This window comes from Scyliorhinus canicula, chromosome 28, assembly GCF_902713615.1.
Source record: "Scyliorhinus canicula chromosome 28, sScyCan1.1, whole genome shotgun sequence".
NCBI lineage: Eukaryota > Metazoa > Chordata > Chondrichthyes > Carcharhiniformes > Scyliorhinidae > Scyliorhinus > Scyliorhinus canicula.
Window position 1 is genome coordinate 1,007,191 of NC_052173.1, and position 18,544 is coordinate 1,025,734.

General features: G+C 45.1%; 1 protein-coding gene across 4 annotated transcripts in view; it reads right to left on the reverse strand.

Annotated features, from left to right (window-relative positions):
- ikzf4 (IKAROS family zinc finger 4) overlaps positions 1-18,544 on the reverse strand; it is a 235,272-nt gene that overhangs the window by 133,466 nt on the left and 83,262 nt on the right. For all 4 annotated transcript variants that reach the window (XM_038786693.1, XM_038786690.1, XM_038786688.1 and 1 more), the window contains exon 2: positions 3,254-3,308. In XM_038786693.1, the coding sequence (XP_038642621.1) occupies positions 3,254-3,293 (40 nt within the window). In that variant the 5' untranslated portion in view covers positions 3,294-3,308. The remainder of the gene's footprint in view (positions 1-3,253; positions 3,309-18,544) is intronic.

An 18,544-nucleotide genomic window follows, 5' to 3' on the forward strand; every position in this document is an offset into this window, starting at 1 on the left:
AATTTGCAGGTAACACAAAGCTTGGCAGTATCGCGAGGATAGTGAAAAACTTCAAAGACATAGACAGAGTGGTGGAATGAGTGGACAAGTGGTCGACAAAATTTAACGCAGGAAAGAGTAAAGTGATCTAATTTGGTGGGAAGAGCCAAGCACCTCCGGAGGTCCTCTAACCAAAAAAAAAGTTCTGTCCGTCGGATTGCTAAACTAACAAGTTTTTTTTGTTGTTTTTTTTGTTTTCAGTAGTTGGGAAGTTAGTTCAGTGGGAATGGAGGTTAGGGCAGTTGAATGTTCCTCCTGCAGAATGTGGGAGGAAAGGGTCACCTCGAGTGCCCCTGCTGACTACATCTGCGGGAAGTGCACCCAACTCCAGCTCCTCGAGAACCGCGTTAGGGACCTAGAGCTGGAGCTGGATGAACTTCGGATCATTCGGGAGGCGGAGGGGGTTATTGAGAGGAGTTATAGGGAGGTAGTCACACCTCAGGTAAAAGAAGGTAGATGGGTTACCATCAGGGGAACGAAAGGGAACCGGCAGGCAGTGCAGGGATCCCCTGTGGTCGTTCCCCTCAATAACAAGTATATCGTTTTGGATACTGTTGGGGGGGGGGGGGAGACGGACGACTTACCAGGGGTAAGCAATGGGGCACAGGTCTCTGGCACAGAGTCTGAACCTGTTGCTCAGAAGGGAAGGGAGAAGACACAGAGATTTGCTAGTGCTCTTCGGGGGGATTTAAACTAATTCAGCAGGGGGATGGGAACCTAAATTGTAGTCCCAGTGTACAGGATGTTGAGAGTAGTGAGGTCAGGGATAGGATTAAAAGTTCGAAAGAGGGCACCGGCAAGCAAGATGCTGATTTGAAATGTGTCTATTTCAACGCCAGGAGCATCCGGAATAAGGTGGGTGAGCTTGCAGCATGGGTTGGTACCTGGGATCTCGATGTTGTGGTGATTTCGGAGACATGGGTAGAGCAGGGACAGGAATGGTTGTTGCAGGTTCCAGGATTTAGATGTTTCTGTAAGAACAGAGAAGGTGGTAAAAGAGGGGGGGGGTGTGGCATTGTTAATCAAAAAAAGTATTACGGCGGCAGAAAGGACGTTTGAGGACTCGTCTACTGAGGTAGTATGGGCCGAGGTTAGGAACAGGAGAGGAGAGGTCACCCTGTTGGGAGTTGTCTATAGACCTCCGAATAGTTCCAGAGATGTAGAGGAAAGGATAGCAAAGATGATTCTCGACAGGAGCAAGAGTAACAGGGTAGTTGTTATGGGGGACTTTAACTTTCCAAATATTGACTGGAAATACTATAGTTCGAGTACTATAGATGGGTCAGTTTTTGTGCAGTGTGTGCAGGAGGGTTTTCTGACACAGTATGTAGACAGGCCAACAAGGGGCGATGCCACATTGGATTTGGTACTGGGTAATGAACCAGGACAGGTGTTAGATTTGGAGGTAGGTGAGCACTTTGGTGATAGTGATCACAATTCGGTTATGTTTACTTTAGCGATGGGCAGGGATAGGTATATACCGCAAGGCAAGAGTTATAGCTGGGGGAAAGGCAATTATGATGCTAATCGGCAAGATTTAGGATGTATAGGATGGGGGAAGGGAACTGCAGGGGATGGGTACAATCGAAATGTGGAGCTTTTTCAAGGAACAGCTACTGCGTGTCCTTGATAAGTATGTACCTGTCAGGCAGGGAGGAAGTTGTCGAGCAAGGGAACCGTGGTTTACTAAGGAAGTTGAAGCACTTGTCAAGAGGAAGAAGAAGGCTTATGTTAGGATGAGACATGAAGGCTCAGTTAGGGCACTTGAGAGTTACAAGTTAGCCAGGAAGGACCTAAAGGGAGAGTTAAGAAGAGCGAGGAGAGGACATGAAAAGTCGTTGGCGGATAGGATCAAGGAAAACCCTAAGGCTTTCTATAGGTATATCAGGAACAAAAGAATGACTAGAGTAAGATTAGGGCCAATCAAGGGTAGTAGTGGAAAGTTGTGTGTGGAATCAGAGTAAAGAAACTGCCTCTGACATCTGTCCTATATCTATCACCCCTCAATTTAGAGGGGACAATACCACTTTCCCGAGTTCTTCCTTCCCTCCCATTTCCTGATTTACAACGAGTTCTGGGATATTACTGTTGTCCTCTATAGTGAAGATCAATGCAAAATACCTGCTCAATGCATCAGCCATTGCCCTACTTTCAATTATCAATTCTCCAGGCACACTTTCCATTGGACCAACACTCACTTTGGTCTTGCCAATAATGCCCACAGCCCATGGAAGAAATAAAATATAATTTTGGTTGGAATAACTAAGGCAAAGTAAAGGGTACAATTCTAAAGGAGTGCAGGGCAAAGGGACTCCGGGGTATAAGTGCGCAAATCACTGAAGGAGACAAAACGGGTTGAGAAAGCTGTAATACAGCATACAGATCCTGGGCATTATACGTAGTGGCTGAGAGGACAAAAGTGAGTGAGTTATGATAAACCTGCATAAAACACTGGTTCGGCCTCACCTGGAGTATAGTATTCAGTTCTGAGCACAACACTTTAGGAAAGCTATGAAGGCACTGGAGTGAAGAAAGATTCAGCAGAATGGTTCCAGGGATGAAGAACTTCAGTTATATGGGTAGATTGGAGAAGCAGAGGTTGTTTTCCTTGAGAAAATTACAGGGAAATTTGATGGAGGTGTTCCAAATCAGGAGGGGTTGGTGGCACGGTGGCGCAGTGATCAGCACAATCCCGACCCTGGGTCACTATCCGTGTGGAGTTTGCACATTCTCCCAGTGTCTGCGTGGGTCTCACCCCCACAACCCAACAATGTGCAGAGTAGGTGGATTGGCCACGCTAAATTGCCTCTTCATTAGAAAAAAAATTGGGTGCAGGGCAATTTTTTTTAAAAATCACGAGGGAATTGGTAGGGAGAACCTGTTCCTATTGGCAGAAGGATTGGGAATCAGAGGACACCAATTTAAGGTGATTGGCAAAGGAAACAACAGCAACATGAGGGGAAACCTTTTTTACTCAGTCAGTGGTTAAGATCTGGAATGCACTGCCTGAAGGAAGCAGATTTAAGTGTGGCTTTGAAAAGGGAATTGGATAACTATCTGAAGACAAAAAAATTAAGGGGCTACAGAAAAATGACAGGGGAGTGGGACGAGCGGATTTGTTGTTGCAGGAAGCTGGTACGGACACGCTGCGCCGAATGGTCTCCTTCTGTGCTGCAACCAATGGTTCTACCATAAAAATAGACTTCTCCCTTACCTGAAATGTAACTACGACCATTGCAGTCTTCTATGTCCATTTTCAAAGTGCTGTGCTAGAAGTAAAAACAAAAACAAATATTACACACTTAATCCTCAGGTCAGTGGTGTTTTCAACTTCCATTTTGAGGGACTGCTTGTATTCGCAATAGCCGGACAAGTGTTAGAGAATTACTTTGCTGGATCCCTGGTTATTATATTATATCCCTATGTTGCCAATCTTTCAGTATATAGCTTGATTTCTAATCACCATCATCCACAAGTTCAGCAATATGATATTTTCCCATCTTACCAGGCAACGTAGGAAAATAAAAGGCTATCCCAAGTAGTCTCTCCAAAGTGATTTACTGTGTTTCATGGTTAATTGTTGAACAATGGCTATGCTAACCCATATTCCTTAGAGAACAGACACACATGCTTTGATTCATCAGAGGCTCATGCTTATGGAAATTGTGAAGTCAAGAAAGGTGCTGGAAAAAAGCCCGGCTTACAAATACCTCAATCTAATGCAATTCTTTGCATATACCTTGAATAAGTAAGAGTTTACAGCAAATCAAAGCCTTGACACAATGCAAATGTTTTACGCAAACACCAGAAACAGAGTACTTTTCCCTAAATTTACGACATATGTGATCAGTTATCAAACATATCAAGCAGCTACACAACCTCCCTACCCATTAGACTCCCAACAGCGCAGACAGCAAAGCGACTTACCATGATCTGAGAGAAGCTGCACTGTGCACCTGAATCCCAATGAATGGCCCATTGGGATTTAACTTTTTTTTTAAACCTGTGCTTACTAACTACATACTGGAACAAAATCCATATTTGTTATACTAAATACACAAAAAAGTAAATAAGATGCTTAAAGTTCTATATTTCAAACAAAAAAAAGGAATATTTTATGTTTGGACCATAAATCACAGTTTTCTTTTTAAAAGGGGTGTGTGTGTGTGTGTGTGTGTGTGTGTGTGTGTGTGTGTGTGTGGGGTACTTTGTTATCATAGAACAGCCCAAGGTGGTGGCGATAGTGAGCTTTCTGCTTGAACCACAATGGTTCCAGTGCTGCTCCCACAATGCTGTTCGGTAGGGAATGCTCACATGGTAATCTCATAACACGTAACAATACAGGAACGGTGATGTATGCCCAAGTGCATGTGAATTGGAGGGAAACTGAAGGTGATGACTTTGGAGATATTGCTGGTTTTGTCATTCTTAGTGATGAGGTAACAAGGGGAGCTGCAGTTAATTTGTCAGGGGGATGGGAAAACGAGCTGTAGTCCAGAAGCCAGTGTTGAGAGTAGTGAGGTACTGAGGAGGGTATCAAGGTCGCAGGAGTGTACCAGCAGACAGAAAGGTGGGTTGAAGTGTGTCTACTTCAATGCAAGGAGCATCCGGAATAAGGTAGGTGAACTTAGGACTACGATATTGTGGTCATTACGGAGACATGGTTAGAACAGGGACAGGAATGGTTGTTGGAAGTTCCAGGGTATAGATGTTTCAGTAAGAGTAGGGAAGGTGGTATAAGAGGTGGAGGAGTAGCATTGTTAATCAAGGATAGTTTAACGGCTGCAGAAAGGGATCTGCCTGCAGAGGGAATATGGGCTGAAGGTAGAAATAGGGAAGGAGCGGTCACGTTGTTAGGAGTTTTCTATCAGCCCCCAAATAGTAATAGAGATGTGGAGGAAGAAATTGCAAAACAGATTATGGATAGGTGCGGAGGTCTCAGGGTAGTTGTCATGGGTGACTTTAACTTTCCAAATATTGATTGGAACCTCTATAGGTCGAACAGTTCGGATGGGGCAGTTTTTGTACAGTGTGTGCAGGAGGGTTTCCTGACACAATATGTGGATAGGCCGACAAGAGGGAGGGGCCACATTGGATTTGGTACTGGGTAATGAACCGGGCCAAGTGTCAGATTAGTTTGTGGGCGAGCACTTTGGAGATAGTGATCACAATTCGGTGTCTTTCACTATTGCAATGGAGAGGGATAGGGCCATACGGCAGGGCAAGGTTTATAATTGGGGGAGGGGTAATTATGATGCGATTAGGCAAGAATTAGGGAGCATAAGATGGGAACAGAAACTGTCAGGGAAAGGCACAAATGAAAAGTGGAGCTTGATCAAGGAACAAATACTGCGTGTCCTTGATAGGTATGTCCCTGTTAGGCCGTGTGAGGGGACCATGGTTCACAAAAGAGGTTGAATGTCTTGTCAAGAGGAAAAAGGAAGAGTATGTAAGGATGAGAAAACAAGGTTCAGTTGGGTTGCTTGAGGGTTACAAGGTAGTAAGGAATGAGCTTAAAAAAAAAAGGGCTCAGGAGAGCTAGGAGGGGGCATGAGAAGTCCCTGGTGGGTCGGATCAAGGAAAACCCCCAAGGCTTTTTACTCTTATGTGAGAAATATAAGAATGGCCAGGGTGAGGGTAGGGCCGGTCAAGGACACTAGTGGAAACTTGTGCATGGAGTCAGAAGAGATAGGAGAGGCGTTGAATGAATACTTTTCTTCAGTGTTCACCAAGGAGAGGGGCCATGTTTTTGAGGATGAGTGTGTGATACAGGCGGGTAGGCTGGAGGAGGTAGATGTTCTGAGGAAGGATGTATTAGCAATTTTGAAAAACCCGAGGGTTGACAAGTCCCCTGGGCCAGATGGGGTATATCCAAGGATTCTTTGGGAGGCAAGGGATGAGATTGCAGAGCCTTTGGCTTTGATCTTTGGGTCCTCACTGTCCACGGGGATAGTGCCAGAGGACTGGACAGTGACAAATGTTGTTCCTCTGTTCAAGGAAAGGAATAGGAATGACCCTGGTAATTATAGGCCGGTTAGTCTTACTTCGGTGGTCAGTAAGTTAATGGAAAAGGCCCTGAAGGATAGGATTTATGACCATTTGGAAAGATGCAGCTAAATCCGGGATAGTCAACACGGATTCGTGGAGGGTAAGTCTTGCCTCACAAATTTGATTGAATTCTTTGAGGAGGTAACGAAGTGTGTAGATGAAGGTAGAGCAGTTGATGTTGTATACATGGATTTTAGCAAGGCATTTGATAAGGTTCCCCATGGTCGGTTGATGAAGAAAGTAAGGAGGTGTGGGATAGAGGGAAATTTGGCCAATTGGATAAGTAACTGGCTATCACATAGAAGACAGATGGGTGGTGGTGGATGGAAAATTTTCAGACTGGAGACCAGTTACCAGCAGTGAACCACAGAGATCAGTGCTGGGTCCTCTGCTATTTGTGATTTTTATCAATGACTTGGAGAAGGGGGCTGAAGGGTGGGTCAGTAAATTTGCTGATGACACCAAGATTGGTGGGGTAGTGGATGAGGTGGAGAGCTGTTGTAGGCAGCAAAGAGACATTGATAGGATGCAGAGCTGGGCTGAAAAATGGCAGATGGAGTTTAACCCTGATAAGTGCGAGGTGATTCATTTTGGTAGAAAAAATTTGAATGCGGATTACAGGGTCAACGGCAGGGTTGAGGAAAATGAAGGAACAGAGAGATCTTGGGGTTCATGTCCACAGATCTCTGAAGGTTGCCACTCAAGTGGATAGAGCCGTGAAGAAGGCCTATGGTGCGTTAGCGTTTATTAACAGGGGGCTTGGGTTTAAGAGCCGCAGGGTTATGCTGCAAATGTACATGACCCTGGTGAGACCACATTTTGAGTATTGTGTGCACTTCTGGTCACCTCATTATAGGAAGGATGTGGAAGCATTGGAAAGGGTGCAAAGGAAATTTACCAGGATGCTGCCTGGTTTGCAGGATAGGTCTTATGAGGAAAGGTTGAGGGAGCTAGGGCTTTTCTCTTTGGAGCGGAGGAGGACGAGAGGTGATTTAATCGAGGTTTATAAGATGACGAGGGGGGATAGATAGAGTGGACGTTCAGAGACTATTTCCTCGGATGGATGTAGCTGTTACAAGGGGGCATAACTATAAGGTTCAGGGTGGGAGATATAGGAGGGATATCCGAGGTAGGTTCTTTACTCAGAGAGTGGTTAGGGTGTGGAATGGACTGCCTGTTGTGATAGTGGAGTCGGACACTTTAGGAACTTTCAAGCGGTTATTGGATAGGCACATGGAGCACACCAGAATGACAGGGAGTGGGATAGCTTGATCTTGGTTTCGGACAATGCTCGGCACAACAACGAGGGCCGAAGGGCCTGTTCTGTGCTGTACTGTTCTATATTCTATGTTATATCTGGCAGCTTGTGGATAACTGCTCTCACAGGTCTTCAGTCATTTTTGAGAGTCCAGGACCACCAATCAAGGGAGTGTGAAGCTTTGAGTGTTGTTGTGCCAAGTAGTGAGTACACCACTGTGCTACAGACGTCAGATCTGCATATGATGGAGACAGTTTCAGTGGACAGGAAGTGAGCTATTCAGTGCTTCTATAAAAATAAATTTAGAGTACCCAATTCTTTTTGTTCCCAATTAAGGGGCAATTTCGCGTGGCCAATTCACCTACCCTGCACATCTGTTTGGATTGTGGGGGTGAGACCCACGGAGACATGGGGAAAATGTGCAAACTCCACACAGACAGTGAACCAGGGCCAGGATCGAACCTGGAACCTCAGTGCCATAAGGCTGCAGTGCTAACCACTGTGCCACCGTGCTGCCCTTCTATTCAGTGTTAACATGGTTGGCCAGTTAATCTTCTGGGCAATGATGATCCGGACGTTGTGGTACCACTGAAGGCCAAGGTGAGATGTTGCATTTGCACACTGTGGGAAATCTAGAACCAGAAGTACAGTCGAAAAGCAAAGGGCCTCCCGTTTAAGACTCGAGATGGGGAGAAATCACTTCACTCAGACGGTCATTAGTCTTTGGAATTCTCTACCATGGAGACTGGTTCATTGAACATTTTCAAGACCACGTTTGATGAACAAGGGAGTAAAGGGTTATGCGAAACAGACATTAAAATGGAATTGAGGCCACATTCAGATCAGTCATGATTTTATTTATTTAACAGCGGATCAGACATAAGGCGCCTGATGGTCTACTCCTGCCCCTCATTCTCAAGTCCTTATATTAGGTTGTAGGCTGGCACGGGTTTTCATTATGGAGCTGAACACTGACAGAATCAGTGAACAACCCCAATCTTGACCTTCGGATGGAGAAAAGCACCACTGAATCAAACAGCTGAAGATAGCTGGGCTGAGGATATTTCTTTGAGGAACAGCCACTGGCCTGCAACAGCCACAGCCATCTTCCTTATTTTCCTGTTCATCCCTCTTGATCTCAGTTTTGTTGTGGTTCCTTTTTGCCAGTCTTGGTTCAAAAAGTTACCATGATATTGAAGGCAGCCAATGTCACCTCTCCTCAGGCATTCAGCTGGAATACAAAGGGTGGTGTAGAGCGAAGTGCTTCAAATGCAGCCCAAACGGAGCTTTGCCACATAGATTATATTACATTGTTCTTGATATCTTCCAAAGAAAACAACTGCCTTTGCTTTTTTCCCCCTCTCTCTTGAAATCCAACCTATTTCTTTCAGTATCTTGACGGAACGGACTGTTAGCCCTGCCCCATTTGTCTCCTCGCATCCCAAAATTTGCAGTGCAAAATATTTTCTATCTGAATGGCAGGGTAGTCTAACATGGCACGCTCCAAATATTCTCTTGCTCCATGTGTTTGTCCTCTGGTGTCCAGGAGTTGCTAATCATGGCTCCCCACATAAACCCATTTCTAGCAGTCTTTGCAATGGGACAAGTAGAAGTCGCAAGCCTCAACAACACCTCAAACTGGTCCCATCTCCAGCACAGTATGGGCCAATATTTGATCCCCAAAATCTCAGAATTTATAATGGCTGTCCACTCTCCGTGTCAGTAACCTTTTCCCTATGAAGGGGAAGCAATGGAAGTGCAGGGAAAGGATTACAGAAGGAAAGAGAGCATGAAGTCCAAAACTGCATCAACTCAAATTCACAGAGGAACAAAAGGGATTCTGTGAAACAGAATGGGACAAAACGTATTTGATCAGGATTTTCACATTTCAACAAAACCCGACAACAAGGAGCTTTATATTTTAGGGAGCAGAAAAACTGCCTCGGAATAACCAGTTCCAGTCACTTAAGTGTCATTTAACAGCTGTGAAGTAGAATTAAAGGTGCCTTTACTTTTTACACTTCTGCAGTCCTGGCTGGGGGAGTTCTCTGCATTTGCATTGGTAAAACAAGCTCCCTACCCCACTGGCAGAAGAGATCTGAATTTTCATAGGATTGTGGATCTAATCGTTGGCATAAGGAGGCTTGTTTTAGCAATGTAAGCTGGCACACAGGTATCAGTGCCTGTGCACTCGTTCAGTCCAAACTGGGACAGTCAAATGTAAAAGTGCCCTAACCCACGTGATCGTTCATCTACTAATCAGGAACAATTATTGGCTTTAGATTTTGGAACAAATTTAAATTTCATCCTAATTTGTTCAAAATCAGGAGAACCACAGGTTCAAACTGTATACAACTGCTCATGGGGCAAAACTACCAGTCAGACCACATCCCACAAAGTCCCACAAGAGGTCCTGATATTCGGTTGGGCAGCACTGGCTACCTCTACTTGCAACCCAAACTTGATTGGGATACCAATCTGCACTTCATTCAAATGCACTGCATTCATACCAACTTTATTTTAAATTGCGTGGAAGAACCCCCAATTACAATGTGTTAGTTTGGAAGTATTTTTACCTATGGCTGGAGTGGGTTCATACCCAACTGCAGAGCAGTAAAAAGGTATGTGCTGTTGGAGACCGTGGGTGGGATTCTCCCATACCCAGCAGGGCAGGGGGTCCCGGCGGGACGGAGTGGCGTGAATCACGCCCACGTCGGGCCGCCCCAAAAGTGCGGAATCCTCAGAGTGGTTGGCGCCCCGCCGGCCGGTGGGATTGGGGCTTGGTGCCACGTCAACCAGCGGCGAAGGGCCTCCGCAAGTCCGCGCATGCGCGGGAGGGTTCGTCTCCGCATCGGCCATCGTGGAGGACCAAAACGGGCGATGCAGAGTAATAGAGTGCCCCATGGCACAGGCACGCCCGCGGATCGGTGGGCCCCGACCGCGGGCCAGGCCACCGTTGGGGCACCTCCCGGGGGCAAGATCCCTCCACGACCCCCCAGGAACCCCAGAGCCCGCTTGCGCCGCCAAGTCTCGCCAGTAAGGGATCTACTCTGATTTACGCCGGCGGGACTGGCATAGAACGGGTGGGATTTCAGCCCATCGCAGGCCGGAGAATCCGGCCAGCCCCGGAGAATCCGGACAGCCACGGGGCCCATTGAGTCGCACCAGACCTCGCCATTCTCCGAGGCGGGCGGCGCAACTCACACAGGGCCGGTTTTGGGGGGGGGGGGGGAGGGGGAGGGGGGGGGGGGGGGGGGGGGGCGGAGAATTGGGAGGACGGCGGGGGCGGGATTCACACTAACCCCCGGCGATTCTCCCACCCGGCGGGGGGTCGGAGAATCCCGCCCCATATTTCAAATAAGATGCCAAACTGAAGTCCTATCGGTCTTTTTCAGTAGGTGTTGAAAAATATCTTGTGGCACTATAAAGATTAGCAGGGCATACTCCTGGCTCACTGAAGCAATTTTTCTTCAATCTATTACAATCGGAGAGGAGGAGGCGTAGAAAACAGCAAAAATGCAGAACCAACTGGAGCTGAACACAAAAATCTGAGGTTTGTACAAAAGGTTGCAGCACGGAGCTTCGCAGGACAGATGGTTGAGTGTGAACTTTGAACAAAAACAATACCAGGTTTGACTTGCATACACCCCACTGTTGAATAGCCTATGAATATCCACTGTCCAAGACAGACAGACTTGCAATTATAAAGCACCTTTCACAATTGCAGAATGCCCCAAAAAACCATTTTGCAGGCAAAGTACTTTTGAAGTACAGTAATTTTTGTAAGAAACATGTTAGCCAAGTTGTGTGCACTGTGATAATTACCAGGTAATCTGATTTTTGTGATGTCGATTGAAGGTTATCAGCCAGGATATTGGGGGAAACTCCCCTTCTCTTCTTCACAATAGTGCCATGCATAGGATCTTTGACAGCCTCAGTGAGCAGATAGGGCCTCTGTTTAGAACATAGAACATTACAGCGCAGTACAGGCCCTTCGGCCCTCGATGTTGCGCCGTCCTGTGAAACCCCTCTAAAGTCCCTCTACACTATTCCCTTATCGTCCATATGCCTATCCAATGACCATTTGAATGCGTTTAGTGTTGGCGAGTCCACGGCTGTTGCAGGCAGGGCATTCCACGCCCTTACTACTCTCTGAGTAAAGAACCTACCTCTGACATCTGTCCTATATCTATCTCCCCTCAATTTAAAGCTATGTCCCCTCGTGCTGGACATCACCATCCGAGGAAAAAGGCTCTCGATGTCCACCCTATCTAATCCTCTGATCATCTTGTATGCCTCAATTAAGTCACCTCTTAACCTTGTTCTCTCTAACGAAAACAGCCTCAAGTCCTTCAGCCTTTCCTCATATGATCTTCCCTCCATACCAGGCAACATTCTTGTAAATCTCCTCTGTACCCTTTCCAATGCTTCCACATCCTTCCTATAATGTGGCGACCAGAACTGCACACAATACTCCAAATGCGGCCGCACCAGAGTTTTGTACAACTGCAACATGACCTCATGGCTCCGAAACTCAATTCCTCTACCAATAAAAGCTAACACACCGTACGCCTTCTTAACAACCCTCTCAACCTGGGTGGTAACTTTCAGGGATCTATAGACATGGACACCGAGATCTCTCTGCTCGTCCACACTACCAAGAATCTTACCATTAACCCAGTACTCTGCCTTTCTGTTATTCCTTCCAAAATGAATCACCTCACACTTTTCTGCATTAAACTCCATTTGCCACCTGTCAGCCCAGCTCTGCAGCTTATCTATGTCCCTCTGTAACTTGTAACATCCTTCTGCACTGTCCACAACTCCACCGACTTTAGTGTCATCTGCAAATTTACTCACCCATCCTTCTACGGCCTCCTCCAGGTCATTTATAAAAATGAGAAACAGCAGTGGCCCCAAGACAGATCCTTGTGGTACACCACTAATCACTGGACACCAGTCAGAGCATTTCCCATCAACCACCACTCTTTGTCTTCTATCAGCTAGCCAATTTCTGATCCAAACTGCTAAATAACCCTGAATCCCATGCCTCTGCATTTTCTGCAATAGCCTACCGTGGGGAACCTTATCAAACCTTTTACTGAAATCCATATACACCACATCAACTGCTTTACCCTCATCCACCTGTTTGGCCACCTCCTCAAAGAACTCAATGAGGTTTGTGAGGCACGACCTACCCTTCACAAAACCATGTTGACTATCTCTAATCAAATTATTCCTTTCCAGATGATTATACAGCCTCTCTTATAAACCTTTCCAAGACTTTTCCCACAACAGAAGTAAGGCTCACTGGTCTATAGTTACCGGGGTTATCTCTACTCCCCTTCTTGTACAAGGGGACAACATTTGCTATCCTCCAGTCCTCTGGCACTATTCTTGTAGACAAAGATGATTTAAAGATCAAAGCCAAATGCTCAGCAATCTCCTCCCTAGCTTCCCAGAGAATCCTAGGATAAATCCCATCCGGCCCAGGGGACTTATCTATTTTCACACTTTCCAGAATCACTGACACCTCCTCCTTATGAACCTCAAGCCCTTCTAGTCTAGTAGCCTGTATCTCAGTATTCTCCTCGACAACTGTGTCTTTTTCCTGTGTGAATACTGACGAAAAATACTCATTTAGCACCTCTCCTATCTCCTCGGACTCTACGCACAACTTCCCACTACTGTCCTTGACTGGCCCTACTCTTACCTTAGTCATTCTTTTATTCCTGACATACCTATAGAAAGTTTTAGGGTTCTGGATCAGTGACATGGCGGGATTTATAAAATTGGAAAAGGTCAAATTTGCCGAGAGGATCAATACAAGGGTTCTACTAAGGTATTTTACTAAGGTGCGTCAATGTTGTATAAAATCAAAATTTTTCAATAAAAATTATTTTAAAAAAAAAGAAACCTTTAGGGTTATCCTTGATCCGACCTGCCAAAGACTTCTCATGTCCTCGCTTGGCTCTTCTTAGCTCTCTCTTTAGAGCCTTCCTAGCTAACTTGTAACTCTCAAGCGACCCAACTGAACCATCACGTCTCATCTTCACATAAGCCTCCTTCTTCCTCTTGACAAGTGATTCAACTGCTTTAGTAACCCATGGTTCCCTCACTCGACCACTTCCTCCCTGCCTAACAGGTACATACTTATCAAGGACACGCAGTAGCTGTTCCTTGAACATGCTCCACATTTCCATTGTGTCCATCCCCTGCAGTTTTCCTCTCCAGGCGATGCATCCTAAGTCTTGCCTCATCGCATCATAATTGCCTTTCCGCCAGCAATAACTCTTGCCCTGCGGTTTATACCTATCCCTTTCCATCACTAAAGTAAACGTAATCGAATTGTGGTCACTATCACCAAAATGCTCACCTACCTCCAAATCTAACACCTGTCCTGGTTCATTACCCAGTACCAAATCCAATACGGCCTCGCCTCTTGTTGGCCTCTCTACATACTGCATCAGGAAACCCTCCTGCACACATTGGACAAAAACGGATCCATCTAAAGTACTCGAACTATAGTGTTTCCAGTCAATATTTGGAAAGTTAAAGTCCCCCATAACAACTACCCTGTTATTTTCGCTCCTATCCAGAATCATCTTTGCAATCCTTTCCTCTACATCTCTGGAACTTTTCGGAGGCCTATAGAAAAGCCCTAACAGGGTGACCTCTCCTTTCCTGCTTCTTAACTCAGCCCATACTACCTCGGTATTCGCGTCCTCTTCAAATGTCCTCTCAGCCACCGTAATACTGTCCTTGACTAACAATGCCACCCCTCCCCCTCTCTTATCACCTTCCCTGAACTTACTGAAATATCTAAACCCCGGCACCTGCAACAACCATTCCTCGCCCTGCTCTATCCATGTCTCCGAAATGGCCACAACATCGAAGTCCCAGGTACTAACCCATGCCGCAAGCTCACCCACCTTATTCCGGATGCTCCTGGCATTGAAGTAGACGCACTTTAGACCACCTTCCTTCCTGCCGGTACACTCCTGCAACTTTGAAACCTTACTCATGACCTCGCTACTCTCAGCTTCTTGTGTACTGGAGCTACAATTCAGGTTCCCAATCCCCTGCTGAACTAGTTTAAACCCTCCCGAAGAGCATTTGCAAACCTCCTCCCCCCCGAGGATATTAGTACCCCTCTGGTCCAGGTGTAGGCCATCCCGTTTGTAGAGGTCCCACCTACCCCAGAATGAGCCCCAATTGTCCAGGAATCTGAAACCCTCCCTCCTGCACCATCCCTGCAGCCACGTGTTCAACTGCTCTCTCCCTATTCCTCGACTCGCTAGCACGTGGCACGGGTAACAACACAGAGATAATAACTCTGTTTGTTCTAGCTCTAAGTTTCCACCCTAGCTCCCTGAATTCCTGCCTTGCATCCCTATCCCTTTTCCTACCTATGTCGTTGGTACCTATGTGGACCACGAATTGGGGCTGCTCCCCCTCCCCCTTAAGGATCCCGAAAACACGATCTCTCATCCAAAAGATTGCCCCTCCAACTCTGCAGCACTACCTCAGTACTGGCAATGGGAGTCAAGCAAGATTTGTGCTCAAGTCTTTTTTGCAATTCAGTACAGTCCACGTGGCAGAAGCACACCTTCAGTATTGTAAGGAAGAAGCCTCTGGAGTGGGACTTGAACCCACAATCTTCTAAGAAGCAAGAATCCTACTAACTAAACTATAGCTGACACACTAAATGAAAGATTACTATGAAAGACATGAAATGAAATGAAAATCGCTTATTGTCACAAGTAGGCTTCAAATGAAGTTACTGTGAAAAGCCCCAAGTCGCCACATTCCGGCACCTGTTCAGGGAGGCTGGACCGTGCTGCTGGCCTGCCTTGGTCTGCTTTCAAAACCAGCGATTTAGCCCTGTGCTAAATCGGCCCCTGACACATGACACCGAAGTGCTGTGAGCAACTATAGATTGGGCATCAATGCAAGGACTGCATCTGCACTACACGGGAGTGTAACAATGTGGTTACTCGAAATAAGTGACAGTTTCTACGCTTGGGACAATGCCCAAAATTAATTCATGCGCAAAATTTTGCAAGCATCAAGTGGTGAAAGATGAAACTTTTTTTTTTATAAACACGTTTGTAGCACCCTACAGCATGGCTACTATTACATTTACATTTGACGGAAAGTTTGTAATAGTTGAAGACCTGCTAACATGTAGAAATTAAGTACAAATTACTTCAGTCAACAGGCTTAGCACACATCTCGAACAGAAAATGCTTCCATATCTTCAGTTTTTACTCACTTATTTGGGGGAAAAACCACTCAATTAAGTAGAGGAAATAACAAATTTAGAGACAGAACTTAACCAATTAAGCTTTTTTTTTTATAAAAGCGCTAACCGATGCATTCCCATTGGAAATCAGTTTTAAATAGAAACCGCAACGACAGCAAGGAAAAGGAAAAAAACTATAATTTCACTGAAATAGTGCTGGAGTGTTCTGACAATTACAATTCAACAAACAATCACGCATAGAAATTCTGGGGAAATTCTTTTTTCTTTGGCAGAATTTGTAAAATGAACTGAAATATCTCTTAAAATTGTAAAGTAAATTTTAAAAACCTGATCAAATTATGAAACATATGTAAGATCAGAAAAGTCAGCTGTACAGAAAACAGTACAGTGAAGTGTAGCATATTCCTCCTAGAATTTAAAACCAGTCATCAGTTTGGATCAGAAATTGGCTAGCTGGAAGACGACAAAGTGTGGTGGTTGATGGGAAATGTTCAGACTGGAGTCCAGTTACTAGTGGTGTACCACAAGGATCTGTCTTGGGGCCACTGCTGTTTCTCATTTTTATAAATTACCGGAGGAGGGTGTAGAAGGATGGGTGAGTAAATTTGCAGATGACACTAAAGATGGTGGAGTTGTGGACAGTGCGGAAGGATGTTACAGGTTACAGAGGGACATAGATAAGCTGCAGAGCTGGGCTGAGAGGTGGCAAATGGAGTTTAATGCAGAAAAGCGTGAGGTGATTCATTTTGGAAGGAATAACAGGAAGACAGAGTACTGGGCTAATGGCAAGATTCTTGGTAGTGTGGATGAGCAGAGAGATCTCAGTGTCCATGTACATAGATCCCTGAAAGCTGCCGACCAGGTTGAGAGGGTTGTGAAGAAGGCCTATGGTGTGTTGGCCTTTATTGGCAGAGGGATTAAGTTTCGGAGCCATGAGGTCATCTTGCAGCTGTACAAAACTCTGGTGCGGCCGCATTTGGAGTATTGCGTGCAATTCTGGTCGCCGCATTATAGGAAGGATGTGGAAGTATTGGAAAAGGTGCAGAGGAGATTTACCAGAATGTTGCCTGGTATGGAGGGAAGATCTTATGAGGGAAGGCTGAGGGACTTGAGGCTGTTTTCGTGAGAGAGAAGAAGGTTAAGAGGTGACTTAATTGAGGCATACAAGATGATCAGAGGATTAGATAGGGTGGATAGTGAGAGCCTTTTTCCTCGGATGGTGATGTCTAGCATGAGGGGACATAGCTTTAAATTGAGGGGAGATAGATATAGGACAGATGTCAGAGGTAGGTTCTTTACTCAGAGAGTAGTACGGGCGTGGAATGCCCTGCCTGCAACAGTAGTGGACTCGGCAACACTAAGGGCATTCAAAGAGTCATTGGATAGACATATGGATGATAAGGGAATAGTGTAGATGGGCTTTAGAGTGGTTTCACAGGTCGGCGCAACATCGAGGGCCGAAGGGCCTGTACTGCGCTGTAATGTTCTATCAAAAGATTCTGTACTTACTGGGTGAACACTGGGGTTCGATATGATGTGCACCGTCTCCTTACTGGTAATGTACAATGGAGACTTCTAGACTTTCTACGTACTGTGTAGTTGCTTCAACGACAAGTGACTTTGCAATGAAGGAATTGAACTATATTAACAGTCGAATGGCAAAGCACAATTTGACGTAATCAATGGCTGTTCTCTGGCTCACTCACTATCCAGCTTTTCAGGTTAGAAATTACTGGGCACAAATGAAGCATGTACTTTGGTATAAAAGATATGCACCTCTCCAGTAAATTGGAAATGCTTTAGCTTTAAAAAAAGTCAGCAATATTGAAAAGGGCAAAGAAACATTGAGAAATACAAGTGTTAGTTATTAAAAATACATTTTTATCTTCTGCTAGGGCCATATACATCACATGATGCATCCTTCCCTGTTAAAGGGAGAAAGTGGACAATATATTTCATAAGATCTGCAACTGTCACTATCAAGACAGACGCTCCCTGCTTCTAGCCAACAGCCCAAGAGGCATAATTTCTTTGGCTTGCCTCCATTTAACATCATTCAACAGCACAAAAGGTCTGGAACCACTATGTGGCGAACTTGCATGCATAAACACTATAGATTGGAAGGATGAAGGCATGTTCTTAACCAAATTACCATAACTTTGTGACAAACGTGATCATACACTTGGTGCAACTAGAGTATGTGGTGAACATTCAACTCATCAGTAGCCACTAGCTTGGACTGACAAGGGTACAATTGCACTGCTATTTCAAGACAAACCAATTAAGTCTCGGGGGGGGGGTGCTTTTGGATCTAGCTAACAGAGCTATCTAGCCCCTCTTGTACTCCCAATTCCAACAAATAGGGCCTTTCACATGCAAAAGTGTTTTATATTAGCAGTTTGAAGTGATACTTTGCAACTTGGAACTTATTTCTCCTGTTCCCTATTGTGAACACAAATAGCTAATTTAAAGCAAACTTGTTAGATCATACCAAATCAATATTGAAAAAACTGACTGGTCAAAAAAAATCCATATAAATTAGTGAAAACAGCACTTAAAGGCGCGATCAAACTATATGATAACCCACCTATATTTACATAGTTTAGATACCATTTTTGTGGCCTCGCCAGACTACCTCAACCGTAGGCAGTTGTATTTTTTTTAATGATAAAATAAAATTTAAGTTTAACTATGTTTCCTGTTGTGGCTCCAACCACCATGATGGCAGGATAATCAAAACTGTTGCAGATTGCAGTGTTATCAGAGACTGATAACATTCAAACAAGGTATTGACAGCTGAAGGAATGGCAATGGCACGATTTTACATTTGAAAACTTATACTGTAACAAATGACCGAAAGCACCGTTAACTAATAATTAACTACAGAGAAAGGAACATACCCCAGTTAGACATAGCAAACATCATACTCTCCA